Source organism: Numenius arquata, chromosome 8 (assembly GCF_964106895.1).
Source record: "Numenius arquata chromosome 8, bNumArq3.hap1.1, whole genome shotgun sequence".
In the NCBI taxonomy this organism is placed as follows: domain Eukaryota; kingdom Metazoa; phylum Chordata; class Aves; order Charadriiformes; family Scolopacidae; genus Numenius; species Numenius arquata.
Window position 1 is genome coordinate 36705508 of NC_133583.1, and position 16905 is coordinate 36722412.

The following is a 16905-nucleotide window of genomic DNA, read 5'->3' on the forward strand; positions in this document are numbered from 1 at the left end:
AATTCTGTTATCATTATCAAAAGTCTGTGCAGCAGAAATTGTGCCGATGGAGCACAAGACGGAACAAAGAACAGTTTGTTAAAGTAGAACTGCTTTAGTTGACCACTGGAACTGCACCCAGACTGTCATCCTATCTACAGAGCTCAAACTGTCTGCTGGTAAGTGACACTCTAAGTGAGTAAAGCTGAAATGATGCTTTTGGATTTCGGAGATTCTTTACTCCTGAAACTATCCATGAGATTAAGGTCCATTGCCTGGTCCCTTTGGATAACTTTTGGAGCTGAGAAGGTAGCACACTCTTGCAATAAGCTGAAAGTGAGCATGGCATCAGCAAGAGATCCAGATACACTGACTTAATGACTGAACTATAGAAAATAGATTTAAAGTAGTGAGCTGCAACCTCCTTTCCTAACGCACATCTTCAGTCACAGAAAAGTTCCTACCTACTTGGTAGGAAAGGAAGTAGGGCTTGGAAGTGGGTTACAAAAAGTCGATCTTTCCCTGTTGCCCTCAGTGGAGTGGTGCTCAGTGCAGGGAATGAGTGGAGTTCTCCCCAGAGGAAAAGACCAGTTACTCAAGTAATACAGCTATAGCATTTTGTCAGCCGTCTTCCTTGTGTCTGGGCTCTTGGGGGCACAGGATGCTGTAGAGCCAGAGTGCTTAGCTGTTGCAAAAATCTCTAGAGCTTGTTTGAGAGGCTGATACATTTGCACAAAAGTGATAAAATCTCCTGGAGGCAAATGCTGAAAATCACTCAGGGCAAACATCAACATTTTAGAGACATAGCAGACCAAACCAGAGCTGGTGTACAAGATGCTAGATGCACTAAAGTTAGCTAGCTTTGCTTATGAGTGCAAGGTAAGCAATATTGTTTACTAGACCACTTCTTGGCACTTTATGTGGTGACTGGCACTCCTGTTCATGTGGTTCGTTGATTTTTAGGGCAGTGAAACAAAACATGCTTTCATTCAGGTTTAAACACAAATGTCTTTTTGGGATAGAAGAATACAGAAATGTGCTAGGAGACCCTTTTTTGGTAACTGTCTTCCTAAGAATTAACTTACCTTAGTTCTTGCTGTACAAATTACTGTGGTTAAATGCATTTACCTTCCTTCTTTAGAAGAATGCGATGTTGGATATCTGGAAAATGGTTATTTCTTACATAGACAGCATGCTTATAAAGAAGGTGAAAAACTTAATTATAGATGCAACGATGACTTTCATACTGAACAGGAAGATGGAGAAGTCACATGCACAAAGGATGGCTGGTCACCTCCTCCAAGATGTGTCCGTAATAGTGAGTGTGCTTGTATTTTGTTGAGGTTTCTAGCTAAAACCAGTAAATCCATCATTACATCACCTACATTAATCCTCTGCTTAATAACTCTAAGTCTAGGGGCTGTACAACTGAAACACAATGCTGTGATTCTCTCAGCTGGCTCATGCAGCTCTCATGGCCCTGTATGCCGCTGAGGTCAGTAACTATACAAATGTGCAGAATGTAACCCTTTAAATTGTCCACATGTGGCTCATTCAGATCTCCTAGAATGTAAGTTCTGGGATGGGAGTCATGGTCACTTTGTCTTCACTAGTGAAATCTTGTTATAATATAGCTGTGCAGTAATATAATAAATAGTAGTCATTCCCCTTGCGCAGCCTATCTGTAATTTCTTGTCTCATTTCAGTCTCTCACTATGCCACCTGATCCCTGTTTCTCTTGCCAGTTGGTGTCATAATGGAAGGGAGGAACAATAAGAAGGTTACCTCTCTTAAATGTGTTTCCAGCTTTTGTTCCTGACTTGCACCAAGCCTGAAATTGCTAAAATGTCTCACAGGAACTTTAAATACTTTAGATAATGATTTCATATGGACAAAAGAAATAATTCAACCTAACTTTTCATGGACTGTAAAAATTGGTTTTTAGGAAACAATTCCACCCTGATAGAGAAGCCGACCATAGAATGTTTTGGACCACCACCTACTGAGATTTTGACATAGCAATTAGCAAGCAAAATAAATTTTTATAATTCCTACTGTTAGGCAGCCGTGGGCGTCACTAGTATAAATACAAAAAAATTTGATGTGAAATTTAAACTTTTGAAGCTGTTGCACTAAAATATCATTAGCTTTACTCACAGCATTCAAATACATCCTCAAATACATCCAATGTTCATCAGTCTTTTTTTTCATATTTTTATTTACTTGACTCTCTGATGCACAAATATTGCTATTTGTTTTAATTTCTTAAAATGAAGAAACTCCTTCTCAGAATAATTTATTAGTAAAGAATTTAATATACAATGAAAGTTTTCTTTCAGAATACAAGACCATAACATCCAACCAAGATGACTGGTTTCCATCCATTTAGACTGGCTTAAACAATGTATTCCAAGTGATGTGAAATCAGTTACAGCATTGGGTCTGTCTGCGCTAGTGTTTTAATGCACAAGAAGGGGTCCTTTGCTACAAAGTCCTGCAGTATGTGCACTCTGAATGATTTCTCTCTGGTAGAAGAGTGTCCCCTTGCAGTACAGACAGAAGGTCCTCTTTATGCCTGTGTAGTGCAGAGCATGCCCAACATGAATTTCATTTCTAGTGAAGACCAGATGAGGACGTACAGTTTTGGAAGCTTGCAGGATTGCTGCAAATCAAGCCCCTGTCCATTCCTGTTTGTACTGCATGAGTTGGTAACTGTGAACTTTGACTTTTCAGTGTCCAGTTGTCCCCCAGAAAGAGAGTTTGATGCAGAAGCAAAAAACCATATGCTCTTAAAAATATTCTAAATCCTACTGTTATTTCATTTGTCCTCCTTCAGTGTAATACAAGCATGTAGTTTAGCAGTGGTTCACTTGGAAGAAATTCTGTCTCTCTCTTTCAGAAAAATGCCAGAATATCCAACTTGACAATGGTTATTTCACCTTGGAAAGGAAAACATTTCGTTTACAGGAGAAGGTCACCTATACATGTCATACTGGCTTTGTAACTCCAGAAGGACAAGAAACAGGAGAGGTAGAGTGTCAAAAGAATGGCTGGACTCCGCCTCCAAAGTGCATCAGTGAGTAGCATAAAGGCTTCAGAGCTCCCTATCATTGTTACTGGCACAGACATGATGTCCTATGTGCTCAAATTTTTGTCATCTAGATTGGTAGAGTTTTCTTACTGGGCAGAGGGAGACTCAAATAGAGGACTCATCCTGCAGAGATTAACCTTTCTGGGGCTCCAAGAAATAAAGAGAGAAAACATAAAGGAAGTGAGTAAGCAGGGAAAATATCTGTTGTCTTCTAGGTGAGCTATCTTTTTGGACCTCTGTAGCACGCAGTAGATGGTGATCACTGACCTCTCCAGTGATTCTTACCTGATACAAGGTACATATACCCAAATTTCATAGAATCATAGAATGGTTAGAGTTGGAAGGGACCTTGAAGATTATCTAGTTCCAACTCCCTTGCCGTGGGCAGGGACACCTTCCATTAGACTAGGTTGCTCAAAGTGCCATCCAGTCTGACCTTGAACACTTCCACAGATCGGGCATCCACAGCTTCTCCAGGCAACCTGTTCCAGTGTCTCACCACCCTCACAGTAAAGAATTTCTTCCAAATATCTAATCTAAATCTACCGTCTTTCAGTTTAAAACCATTTCCCTTCGTCCTATCACTACATTCCCTGATAATGAGTTCCTGTCCATCTTTCCTGTAGATGCTCTTTAAGTACTGGGAGACCACTATAAGGTCTCCCTGGAGCCTTCTCTTCTCCAAGCTGAACAACCCCAACTCTCTCAGTCTGTCTTCATAGGAGAGATGCTAGCCCTCTGATCATCTTTGCAGCCCTCCTCTGGACTTGCTCCAACAAGTCCATGTTCTTCTTGTGCTGAGGACTCCAAAGTTGAGTGCAGTACTCCAAGTGGGGTCTAACTAGAGCAGAGTAGAGGGGTAGAATCACCTTCCTCGACCAGCTGACCGCAATTCTTTTGATGCTGCCCAGGATGCAGTTGGCTTTCTAGGCTGCGAGCACACATTGCCCTCCCTTTAATCCTGACCCGTAAACTCTCAGTCGGCTCCTCATCCATCCCCAGGCAGAGCTCCATGCATTCCAGCTGGTCATTGACATAGAAGGCAAGTTCACTCCCATTTCTCCTGCCTTTCACACATCCAGGATGACTTATGAAGAAATACCTGTGAACCAAGGGATTCTGCCAATAACTTTATTTAAATGTGACCAAACTAGAGAAAAATGGAATTAATTATTTGGAAACATGTTATTACTATGCATAAAAAGCACTATGCATATCTCTGCCCTGGTGTTAAAAAGTACATTTGTGAAAAACACCGGAGTGCTTTTTCCTGAAAATACCTGAAAATTCTTGTTGCCTTTCTCCTCTTAGTTCCTTCCTCTCCTGAACAGGGGTGTAGGATAGTAAAAGAAGAGACTTAATCTTCTGGTGTTATGATACCGAGGCTCTTAATACTGACCAACTTTAGCTGGTATTTTATCTTGTCCTTTTATTTCAGACTATTTTACCTAGGATTTTGCAGCTTTTTTTCTGACCCCCTCACAAATGACCATGGGGAACATGAGTAGACACTGTTTGCTATGACACCTCTAAAGACAATATGTAGTAGAAGGAAGGGAATTGAATCAAAGGAAGAAATATTTATGCTAGATATTACTTCTAGACACATATTTCTGAAGATTAATGCAATAGATATTATGTGAATGTGCTACATGTGATATTCTACATTCATATTCTGGCAATGCAGAATTTTTAATGTTTCAGATATACTGAGTAGTTCAGTAGACTGGCACACACTAAAGCACCTACAGAAATGGTGCTTCCAAAGGGCAGTTTTTTCTGGATCACAAAATATACTAACTTTGTTTCATTCTACAGGATCATGTAAAACACATTTGAAGATTTTGAATTACCATGCAAATAAAACTGTGTTCATGCCTGAAGATACAATTGAGTATGCATGTTTGGAGGGATATCAAACTGCAAATAATATGCCAACTGGTACCTCAAGGTGTGGCATAAATGGTGAATGGAGTCCAACACCCCAGTGTCTTGGTGAATATTGTTGTGTTTGCTAATCACTGTAGCTCTGTATACAGTTTGTGAAGCTTTTTTCTTTAAGACCTTCTTTGGTTTTGTTCTAATCAGTAGCATTTCATGTACTTTTTGTAGAGTGTACACTACATCTTAAAATATTTTGTCTTTGTAGCAATAGAATGTGAAATGCTGACATTGCCCAACGGAGATTTTTATCCCAAGAAAGGTAAATACTGCAATGGAGAAGTTGTGAAATTTACCTGTGCAAACAATTACGTAAGAGTGGGACCTGCCTCTGCTCAGTGCTATTACTTTGGATGGTTTCCACCAGCACCAGAGTGTAAAGGTAATTCTTCTATTAACTTGATGGTAGTAGAAAATATATGAAAATGCCTGGGTCCTGAGGACTTCTGAGGACACCTTCTATAAGCCAGTCTTGCTCCCAAGAACAATTATCCCATCTTTGTCTCTAAAAGGGCAGGAACTGGCCCTCTTTGGATCATTTCATAGTGTTTTGCTATTTCATGTGGAAAAATCTGAACAGTTGAACTTTCAATATTGAACTTTGTTAGATTTAATTATGCCAGCTGGAGTTCTGCAATAACTGAAAGTGAGCTGGTAAATGGCTTGTGCAAAATTTCACTCAGGTTGTTGACTATAATGTATGAAAAATTATTTATTATTCAAAAAGGCATAAATAATGTGCAATATAGAAGCCAGGAGTGATTGAGTAATGTCCTGAGTTTTGCCACTACTTAATGTTGATACCCATCAGATATTGTGCCCTGTGTTCCTTTTTCTGATCACATGATATTGAAGAAAAAAAACTGTTTTGGAGATGATATAGAGCTGGACCCAAGCAAAAGAGGCTCAGTGAAGGGTTTTCCTGGTGAAATTCTTCAGCTTCATCCAGTAGGATAAGCAAACTCATGCAGAAAGGAAGATCTGTCTAAGCTGATGTAGTTGCCAAGCCACTTTCCATGATATTTGAAAAGTCATGGCGGTCAGGTGAAGTCCCTGCAGACTGGAAGAGAGGAAACATCACACCCATTTTTAAAAAGGGTAGAAAGGAGGACCCTGGGAACTACCAACCTGTCAGCCTCACCTCCGTGCCTGGGAAGATCATGGAACAGATCCTTCTAGATGCCGTGCTTGGGCACATGGAGGACACGGAGATGATTTAAGATAGCCAGCATGGCCTTACTAGGGGCAGGTCCTGCCTGACTAACCTAGTAGCCTTCTATGATAGAGTGACTAGGTCAGTAGATAAGGGACGACCTATGGATGTGATCTATCTGGACTTCAGTAAGGCCTTTGGCACGGTCCCTCACAACATCCTGCTTGCCAAATTGGAGGGATACGGATTTGATGGGTGGACTGTTCAGTGGATAAGGAGTTGGCTGGATGGTCGCACACAGAGGGTGGTACTCAATGGCTTGAAGTCCAGATGGAGAGCAGTGACAAGTGGTGTCCCTCAAGGGTCCATGCTGGGACCGGTACTGTTTAACATTTTTATCAACGACATAGAGGGATTGAGAGCACCATCAGCAAGTTTGCAGATGACACCAAGCTGTGTGATGGTGTCGATACACCAGAGGGATGGGATGTCATTCAGAAGGACCTGGACAGGCTGGAGAGGTGGGCCCGGATGAACCTCATGAGGTTCAACAAAAGCAAGTGCAGGGTCCTGCACCTGGGCCGAAACAATCCTCAATATAAATACAGACTGGGGGATGAGGTATTAGAAAGCAGCCCTGAGGAAAGGGACTTGGGGGTGCTGATGGACGAGAATCTGGACATGAGCAGGCAATGTGCACTTGCAGCCCAGAAGGCCAATCACATCCTGGGCTGCATCAAAAGAAGTGTTGCCAGCAGATCCAGAGAGGTGATTCTGCCACTTTACTCTGCTCTGGTGAGACCTCACCTGGAGTACTGTGTGCAGGTCTGGAGCCCACAATATAGAAAGGACATGGACCTGATGGAGCGGGTCCAGAGGAGGGCCACCAAAATGATCAGGGGGCTGGAGCACCTCTGCTATGAGGACAGGCTGAGGGAGCTGGGGTCGTTCAGCCTGGAGAAGAGGAGGCTCCGGGGAGAGCTAATAGCAGCCTTCCAGTACCTGAGGGGGGCCTACAGGAAGGCTGGGGAGGGTCTGTTTACAAAGGCCTGCAGTGACAGGATGAGGGGCAATGGTTTTAAGTTGGAGAAGGGGAGATTTAGATTGGATATTAGGGGAGATTTAGATTGGATATTAGAAGTTCTTTACTATGAAGGTGGTGGTACACTGGAACAGGTTGCCCAGGGGGGTGGTTGAGGTCCCTTCCCTTGAGATATTCAAGGTGAAGCTCGACAAGGCCCTGGGCAACCTCGTCTAGTTGGAGGTGTCCCTGCTGACTGCGGGGAGGTCGGACTAGATGACCTTTGGAGGTCCTTTCCGGCCTGGACCAATCTATGAATCTATGCCCCTATTCTTCTCATCTTTTTTTAAGACAGAGCACAACTTATTGACATCTGAAAAGCATTTATTTTGCTGGTGCTATGCCCTTTCATGAGGAAGCTTGAGAAGATGAAAGGATCTCATATTTCTCATCTCCCTTTCTTCCCAATCAACCAATTTCATTGCTGTCTTTTATGCTCTCATCCTTCTTTTTGCTCACTCTCTTTTCCATTTTAAAACAAGTATATTTCATATAGTTGGCTCTTTAGCTCAGGAACATTTTAAGGTCCCTTAGCAGGAGTTCCATTAACTCCATTGGAAGTTAATTCCTTTAATATACAGTACATATCACTTGCTAGGTGATTTTTATAGCATGTGTTATTATGTTATTATTACTTGCAAAATTTTCACCTTTTTTTTTTTTTTTTTTAAGAATACTGAAGTTGTCATCCATGTAACACTTTTTTTTTCTCTTAAAACTGGGTTGGTTTTATCAGCCACTTCGTTTATCATAGCAGGCAATTGGCAGTGCATGGAAGTAAGAGATAGAGTGAGCCAGGGTCATGCATCAGGAAGACCAGACCCAGTTTTTGCATGGGGTTGAAGTAATTTATGGATGTAAACAAGCCTCTGGCAGTTCTAAGGAAATGAAAATAAAATGTCCTAATGGGGAATGGAAGCCTTTGCCTCTTTGTGCTGGTAATCTATTTCCATCATATTTCCATAATATTTCATATGTAACATAGTTCTATTCAAAATCTTAAGGACTTCAGCAATCAGAATGTAGCCAGAGATACTATAGTTTCAGGCATCTCAACTAAGTTTTTTTATTTACTCCTCTTTTAAATGTGAACGTGTCCTTCATCCTGGAAAGACTCTGCACTTACAACTTTGTAAGCACTCTGAGTAGGTTTGGGGAAAGAAACTGACACTTGCACAGTGGGTAAAATCAAGTATGCGGGTACATCTTTGGTGTACGGTGACTTTTACCCATTTTCCAGTGTTCCTCCCTGGTAACAACCCTTCAGAAGCCTTGGGACATACCTGCGATAAAGTAGCATTAGGAAACTGATGACCTCTTCATCACTGAATGAGTATGTACATATTATCTGAACTAAATCTATTTTTATCTCTTTTTGTTGATTTTTTTCAGATCCATCTCCTCAGTGTGCATTTCCAACGCATGTGGAGCTTGTGCGCAATGGTCAGCCTTTCAGGCCAAAAAAGGAGACTAGGTTCCATAGAGTTATAAATTATATATGTACATCAGATGACAAAAGTATTAAACAGGCAACTTGCGTGTCTGGAAAATGGACACCAGAAATTGAATGTACAGGTATGTTTTTAGATTTGCATACAATTTCTTCTTTTTATGTAGTAAAGGTAAGTGATCCTTATTGCTGTGTCATTAGCCTGAAATGGAAATGCTTACATGCTTATATATATGCTTACTCGATTATATGCTTAAGGATAGTCATGAATAATTACAGGAATAATTTGAACAATTAAATAGGTTTAGAGATGCAGTATTTTAGTGAGGCAGATTTAATAATCTGTGCTCTGACAACTGGAACAGTTGTCGTTTCTGATGTGAGAAAAGATGCAATGGTAAATTTAAGCTCAGTTCTTCAAAAGGCCTTTACCCTCAGGCAAGTGAGAGTAGCACATAGCTTAAGCTCCAGCCAAAGTTCCTTTATTTTCTTTAAACATTCAAAACTTTTCTATTCCTGGTTTTTATTTTCTTTTCCTTCTATTTTTTCCAATTGCTTCCTAGTGAAACAACAAGAAAAAAGCTGAGTTGGTGAACTCAAAAGCACAGAGCTAGAGGAGACTGCCCTTACCTAACACACACCAAAGGTCAGATGCCTGCCGGAAATTGCCTGTAGAAGGCATGATTGTAAAACAATCATTGCCTGCTTTGGTTATTGCAGATTTGTGGGAAATGATGCGTGGAAGTGGGAGAAGTACACAGAGTAGCAATCACTCGAGGGAGCATTCTCTTTCAAAATCAAGGGTCCCTACCTTCCCAATTTTCTGGAACCATTAGAAGCAACAAACCAAGCTCTTGAGGTCTCCTCCTTCCTACGTCTCCTCTTTTCTAGATCTACCTCCTTCCCTCACTTTTTCTTACCTTTGGCAGGAGCAGCCCATTGTGCCTTGAGTGGGAAAATTGAAGTTTATTTCTTTGTTTCTTTTTGTCATTCTCATTTAGCTCTGTTATCAGCTAGGTCTGAAGAAAGAGACAACAACAAAACAAATGCAAAACAAGAACTCCAGAAGTTGGTCCAGTTTTCCTAAACTAGTTCACCACAGAGGGAGGAACAGAGAGAGCACACAGGAGTGTGCAGCTGCGTGTAAGAGAGAAGAGGGACTACAAGTAGCTTCAGCCTAGATTGGTGTAGGCAACTGTGACTAGCTTTTATATGAGGTTGAAGCTTATGAGCATCTGAAGGCAGCTCTGGTGTTTCCGAAGCTGAACAAAATGATCGTGATATAAATTAAAATTTGAGATACCTACTGAAGAATTATCACCAGTGTTTTCTTAGTTGTTAGTGTTGTAATCTGTGCTGAACTGTTACATTTTATCTAATGCCCTATTATAACATGAGTATGTGTCCTTAGATGAGGATAGTACATGCCCACCTCCACCTCAGGTGCCTCATGCTCAACAGATAACAGCCGGAAGAAATTACAAGAATGGGAGTAAAATAACTTTTTCATGTCAGAAGAGTTTCCATCTCATCGGTGCAAATGAGATAATGTGTATAGAAGGAAAATGGCAATCACCACCTTACTGTGTGGGTCAGTAGTGGATTTTTTTTCTATTTCTTTTATTATGAATTTCTGTGTTATGCTTTTGCAGTCATCAATTCCAGGACGATGATATTATTTATGTTAAGATTATAATGAACAGGTAACTACAGAAAGGCAATAGAGTATAAGTTGCTAAGAAAGGGCAGTTAACCAACTGCTGGACAGTAAGTCTTTTTATTTACACAGAGTTATCTAAGATGGTGTATAAAACTTTCATGTAAAACTTTCCCACAAGAGCTGTGTGTTTATTTGTTTGTTTAGTACACTGCAGAATGGAGTCTCAGTTTTGACTGGGGGCCTTTAATAGTATGCTGGTGAAAAAAAATCAGTATTATATATTATTTAGTTGTAGTAGTAGCGATCTTTGGGTTTTTTCATTTTTATTCTTTCTTGATTTTTCTCTTTTTCCTTTTGTGGCTTCTTCCTGTAATAAGAGTAGAAATGATATGGCATAACTCAGGCCATCTATTCTAGGAAACACTGAGGAATCTGTTATCCAATTGTTAAAATATTACCGATGCAGGTGATCACTTGTAAGCAGAAATTCATTAAGAGGTAGAAGAAATGAGTAGGAGACAGACGAGCACAGGAAAAATGAGGTGCCAGCTGGTGACTGATGTGCATAATGTGCCAACCAAGTCTGTATTTTTAAGCTGCAATATTCTGATGTCACGAGGTTTCTCTTCTTTTGCATTGCCTTTGAGTCTCCATTTCTCCTAATAAGCGGCAGACATGGAGAAAAATAACAAAAAAAATAAATGCTTGAGCTGTTGATAAAACAGCTTTTACTGAAATAAAATTTCCAGTCCCAGTTACTGAACAGGAACTTTGACTGTAATTAGATTTTTTGTATTGTGGAATTCAGGGCAAAAATATGCTTTCAAATTGATGTGTCAGCTAATAAAACCTAATTTATTAATTAACTAAAAATGCATATAAAATATAATTTAAGTCTACCCACTCTACAGTAGTATAGGAGAAGAAACCATTGGGAACAGGCCTGACTGAGGGTGGCTTTATAGAGATTTAGTCCATTATATGTATTCGGAAATACATTATAATACTTTATAAGTTCTGTTCTCTTTTTCATCGTGTCATCACAAAACCCCTCAGGACATTCTTACAACTTTATTAATGGTGGAAAAATTTAACCGCTAATATTCTAGAAACTCATTTTCGGTATCCCAGAACAAGATAATGTCTCTTCTATTTCTCCGCCTGTGAAATTTTCCCTGTTCTTGATACTAAGCTGTAACTGTGTCTCCTTCGTATGAACTGGAAAACGGCTTTAATTTGGTTCAAAGGAAAAGAAAGAAATCCCATGTAGGAGGGAAGGAGACAGTAGTTTTGGGTTGTGTATCTTAGATGTTTATTCATCTTCCTTTCAAACCATTTCATTTATGTTTGGATTATTGGGGTTTTTTTTTTCTTTTCCATTTTAGACAGCATGCATCACTGGATATTAATTGTTGTGCATTATTGTTTATTTGTGTTTTCTATATTTTATAGAAAGACCCTGTTTGCCACCACAACCCATAGAATGTGCTGATGTTCCCGTGCTGGAAAATCAAAACTTAAAAATTGAAAAAGAAGGGGAAACAATTTATCTGGCTGGTGCTAGATTTAAGTATGTTTCTCGTTCTGGATATATTTTAGATGGACCATCAGAGATAACTTGTTCTATGGGAAACTGGACTTCAGCTCCTACATGCTCAGGTGATATCAAAAATACTTTTTTTTGAAGTGCATTTAGCAATGAAATTAAAATACTTTTAAACTGGAGGTTGACTAGTAGGAGCCAGTAACTCCATATTGTGCTGTGGAGTCTTATCATCCCTCATGGATGTCTTCAGAGCAATCCTGATTGGTGCAAGGTTGACTTTTTGAGAGCAGTTTAGATTTTATATATTCCTTTGTATTCTTGCAATCTTTGTTCAGTTTGTATCTCTGCCAGATAAGTCCTGGGCACATCTTCATAATCCAAGGTTTTGTTTTCTACAGAGTATACTAGTGACTAGGAGTTGCTTTGGTGCTCCAGTGATGTAAACCACTTCTGTGTAGTAAGGGACAGAAGCCTTTATTAAAGTTTTCTGGCACGGTTAGAAATAGGTTCTAAATATTTCAGTGACTGAAGTCCATATCTGTTTAGGGAAATGACTTATTTAATCTTCCATATGCTACCTTTTACATAAAATCCACTGTCAATGGCTGACTATGCTGATGTTAGAAAAAGTTCTCTAAAGCAATTGTTGGCTGGAAATAGGACACTCATTCTGTGTGCTTCACATTGTTGTGTTTTTGACCAGATTGACCAAGCAGAATGACAGATGGCCCCTCCCTCCCCCCTCTAAGGAAAAGGGAGGAGAGGAAGATATAAAAGAGATTTATGAGTTTAGGAAAAACTAAACTACTTTAATGGAAATAATAATAAATAATGAAATAATAAATAATAATAAGAAAAGAGAAAAAAAAGGGGAAAAAAAGTATACAGTATATACAAAACCGTATCAAGCTCCCAGAATGATGATCACGTCACCAGCAGGCACAGGGGAAAGTCCCAGGCTGGACTCGGTGATGGACAGGAGCTGGATTCCAGATCTGGAGTAAGGAATGCTTGGATCGGGATCAAAGGCAGATGAACAGACAGGGTCCTCCTCAGATATCAGCCATTGAAGGAAGAAAGTTGACCCTTTGATTCCTCAGCTTTTATACTGAGCATGAGGCAGATGGGATGGAAGACCCTGTTGGTCAGTTTTGGGTCACCTGTCCTGCCCACTCCTCCCTACAGGTGTGACCCCTCTACGCTTTTCCGCTTCCGACCCTCCAATGGGGCAAATAACAAATTTACCTGACCTTGGCTGTTACAGCAATAAGTATAAGCAAGGGCCTCTCTGCATACCATTCCTTGTTATAATCAGGTCTTATCACTATGAGAGCGAACAGTTTTGTAACAATATGCTGTTAATGTCAGAGTTTAGTTAGTTAGAAGAGGCCCAGCTAAAAAGGTAAAATTACTGAACAGAAAATTAGTTCTGTTTTACCTCAAACCAGGACACACATTAGCATAAGCATCAACTTTCTGTATCTTTTCAGAAATGCCATGTGGAAGTTTTCCAAAAGTTGCCAATGCTCAGGTTGAAGGCAGAAACAAGAAAACTTATGAGCCTGGTGAAACAATTCGCTACCAGTGTGATGCAGGGTTCCTGGCTGTTGGTCCCCCTGAAATTATTTGCAGAGAAGGAAATTGGACAGCACCACCCTTCTGTGACGGTATAGATTCTACTTCTAAATAGTCTATGATCTGTCTTAGTCTTTCATGCTGTGAATTAAAATAATGTCAACTCAAGCATGCAGGTGAGTCAGGCCAGTAGAGCCAACAGGTGTCTTGCTCTGAACAGGCTGCTACAACACCTATTGTTCTGGCTCCTGAGAAACAGCAAGCAGGGTAGACGAGCAAAGAAATTGTTTTCCCTGTGGGCTAAAGCTACTAGCCGAAAATTAGCTCACTGCTGAAATCAAGCAGAGAGAGGGTTATGGGGGAATAGATGCTGGCTGCAAAGGAGGAGATAACTGGTAAGGTATTGTAGGTTATTAAGAATAAAATAAGATACTCTTTAATATTCTTTAATATTATAAGACATTCTTCATCATTAACAATGTCAGTTTCTGAAAGTTACCTTCAAATAGTAAACAAATTACTTCACTCTGCAGCCCTTTGGCACACAATGCTGTACGGCACCACTCTGTACCTTCAGCTGATCTCAGCAGCTCCTTTTCTCTTTTTAGTAACTCTAGGCAAAAATAATATTGAGTGGTGAAGCACTGCAGATAAAGATCATAATATCTTCCTTTTCTACTTGTAGAAAATGATCTGCATTACACAAACCGGTTTTGCTCATCAGGAGCAAATGGTGCTCCAGAATACAGTATTCTGTGATTGTAATATTGCTGCACTACTGTTCTCAAATGCACCTCTCTTTCCAGATGTTAGCTGTGGAGCCGCACCTGAAATTCCCAATGCTTATATTACAAGTCCTCAACAGGAGAGGTATCTTCCTGGTGCCAGAGTGCAGTATGAATGTGAAAGCAATTTTCAAATGATGGGTGGAAATTATGTCACTTGTACATATAGAGAATGGTCACAAACACCAACCTGCAGAGGTATGAATCTGTACTTTCATCTTGCCAGTTAGCGTAGAGGGGACTGTTTACCTAAATACTCTAAAGACTACCTTTTTTACTTTTGTTTTCTTTATGTACTGCAAAAGTGACTGCAGCAGTGTCTTTTTTCAGCTGTGATATGTGGACCTCCTCCAGAAATTGTTGGTGGTAAAGTTGACGGTGTTAAAAAGTCAAGGTATATGCCTGGAGAGAGTGCTAGCTATCAGTGCTGGCGAGGTTTTCAGATGACTGGGGCTTCCACTGTAGTGTGTCAGAATGGGACCTGGACAGAGCTGCCAAAGTGCAAAGGTAATTTCTCTCTCTCTTTATACAGTCACTTGTCAGTGAGACTGTCATGAAGCTGACTCAGTGTCATTTACTTCTCCAAATTTCAGTCTCATTACTGTGTACAAACACAACGTATCTGTCACACTAAGGAAAAAGACATTTTCCTAGTTATCTCTTCAGATGAGCTTACCAGCTGAGTGACCCAGGTGGCTTCACTTGAGAGGGCCCTATCTGGAAAACCACCCTGCAGCTGAGAGCAGTTGCTGCTCAGGTCTAATTTTGAGACACAAGCCTTGGACTTCTTAAAATTTGCTGTCTATGCCTGCCTGATAAGAAGAGAGTGAGAAATTTTGCCATTCATGTTGGAGAATAGAGGCCAGAGCTTCCCTGCTAGTTGACACCCAGATAATGCAGATGATGCATTGCTATATTGAGTGCTCTGGAGTCAAATCAACCGTTAAATGAACTGAGGGCAGAATTTGATGCCTGAGCCAATACCTAGGTACTCTGTTGGTGCCTCCTAGGATTTCATGAGTGCATTGAATAATCTCATTTTTTTTCATGAGACATACAGAAAGTTTCAGCACATGAACCCATGCAGCCACATTTGACTCAAACGCTACCCAGCTGGGAACTGAAAGGGGTGCAGAAACAGCAGATGAATTAAGACCAGACTCCATATTGTGGCTCCAGACCACAGTGCCAAGTGCAAAGAGTGTCACTGCTGGTACCAAGGGATCTGGGTCTTCTCTGAAGATTTCCCAATGCAGGTCCGTTGGAAGGCCAGACTTGGCAGCAGTGTGATGCTTGAGCAGGTATAAAATCCTGTGTGGTAGCAGTGCTTCAGGGTTGGCATGTGTGAACTCTCCAGTGGTGATAAGTGGCCCACAGAGCCCAATGGCTATCCCATTAGTGAATACAGTTTTGCAGTTCAGTGACAGTTGTTATCGTTTGCAATTGGTCCCGCTTTTCTCACTGCTCAGGCAGTACAGGGAGGAGGTGGGTGCAGAAAGAGCTGTGCCAAATGCTACAACATTATGCAGGATGAGAGAAAGTCCTGCAGACATCTGCAAGCACTTCAGCTGTGGACAAACGGGGTAAACTGGCAGTTGTGAGTCCCAGCACTGGAGAAATGAGAAACTCTTGCTCTTTTTCACCTGCCAGGTATTTGGTTTTCTCTGCTTTCCTCCGGGTCTCTCAGACTAGTGCCAACGTACTGTCTTGTAATATTTGTGGCCAGGCCTCTGTTGCAATTATACTCTCATGGTTTTCTCTCTGATTGGGAATTTTCTTCCAGGTAGAAGTGGGAAATGTGGACCACCTCCAGTTATTGAAAATGGAGACCTTCTTTCCTTTCCCAAGCAAGAATATCCAGAAGGTGCAATTCTGGAATACAAATGCCCAAATCTTTATATCCTGGAAGGATCTCAGTATATCAGGTGTACTGACGGACAGTGGACAAGCCCCCCAGTTTGCCTGGGTAGGTTGAAGGACATGCTGTGTGGCCAAAGGCTGTGTGACTGCTCCAGTTTTCTTTTGCTCTGATGCCTGAGGGCATCAGTTGTGCAGCAACTCTTGTGCTGGGACTGTGATGACAGCAGGGCAGAACAATGAGTCCTTCTTTTGTCCAGAAGGAGTTTCTTCTTGAAGTTAGCTCGCTGCCTGCTGTCCCTTGCTACAACAACGGGTTCAGGAGGAAGGGAGTTTGGCTGAACTTCCCTGTGTGAGGGAATTGCCATCACCATGCAGGGCTCCCAAGTGCTCTCGAGTTGGAGACACTGCTGTGGTCAGCAGGCTGTGAGCAGGGAGGATGGGTGTGTGGAGTGCTGGGGAAATCTGAGGGTGAGTCCATGACATGGCTGTGAGGAAACAAATTTAGAGAAGTGCTCAGCAGAGGTGAAGGAGGGATCTCAAAAAAGACACAGGGAAGTTCATTGATGCCTGGTGACTTCCCCTATCCATGCTTTGATCTTGCCCTGTGTGCTGTCGGAGTAAAAAGCCTTCTCCATATCTCTGTGTGGGGTTTCAGCCATGGACTTTTTTCCCTTTTACTTGGATGAATGTCGTTTCTGTTGCAAGTAACAGAGGGACAGAGCAAAAGCTGGAAGCGTTTTGTGATGTGAAGAACTTCTGTAAGCTCTAGGGGAAAAAAGTTATT

General features: G+C 41.1%; 1 protein-coding gene across 1 annotated transcript in view; it reads left to right on the top strand.

Annotated features, from left to right (window-relative positions):
- The window catches only part of CFH (complement factor H), a 35203-nt gene that overhangs the window by 15015 nt on the left and 3283 nt on the right, over positions 1 to 16905 (top strand). Inside the window, exons 9-19 of the mRNA XM_074152414.1 lie at positions 1121 to 1297; positions 2879 to 3055; positions 4889 to 5065; positions 5220 to 5393; positions 8638 to 8820; positions 10107 to 10286; positions 11808 to 12014; positions 13392 to 13568; positions 14283 to 14459; positions 14592 to 14768; positions 16045 to 16227. Of these exons, the coding sequence (XP_074008515.1) occupies positions 1121 to 1297; positions 2879 to 3055; positions 4889 to 5065; positions 5220 to 5393; positions 8638 to 8820; positions 10107 to 10286; positions 11808 to 12014; positions 13392 to 13568; positions 14283 to 14459; positions 14592 to 14768; positions 16045 to 16227 (1989 nt within the window). The remainder of the gene's footprint in view (positions 1 to 1120; positions 1298 to 2878; positions 3056 to 4888; positions 5066 to 5219; positions 5394 to 8637; positions 8821 to 10106; positions 10287 to 11807; positions 12015 to 13391; positions 13569 to 14282; positions 14460 to 14591; positions 14769 to 16044; positions 16228 to 16905) is intronic.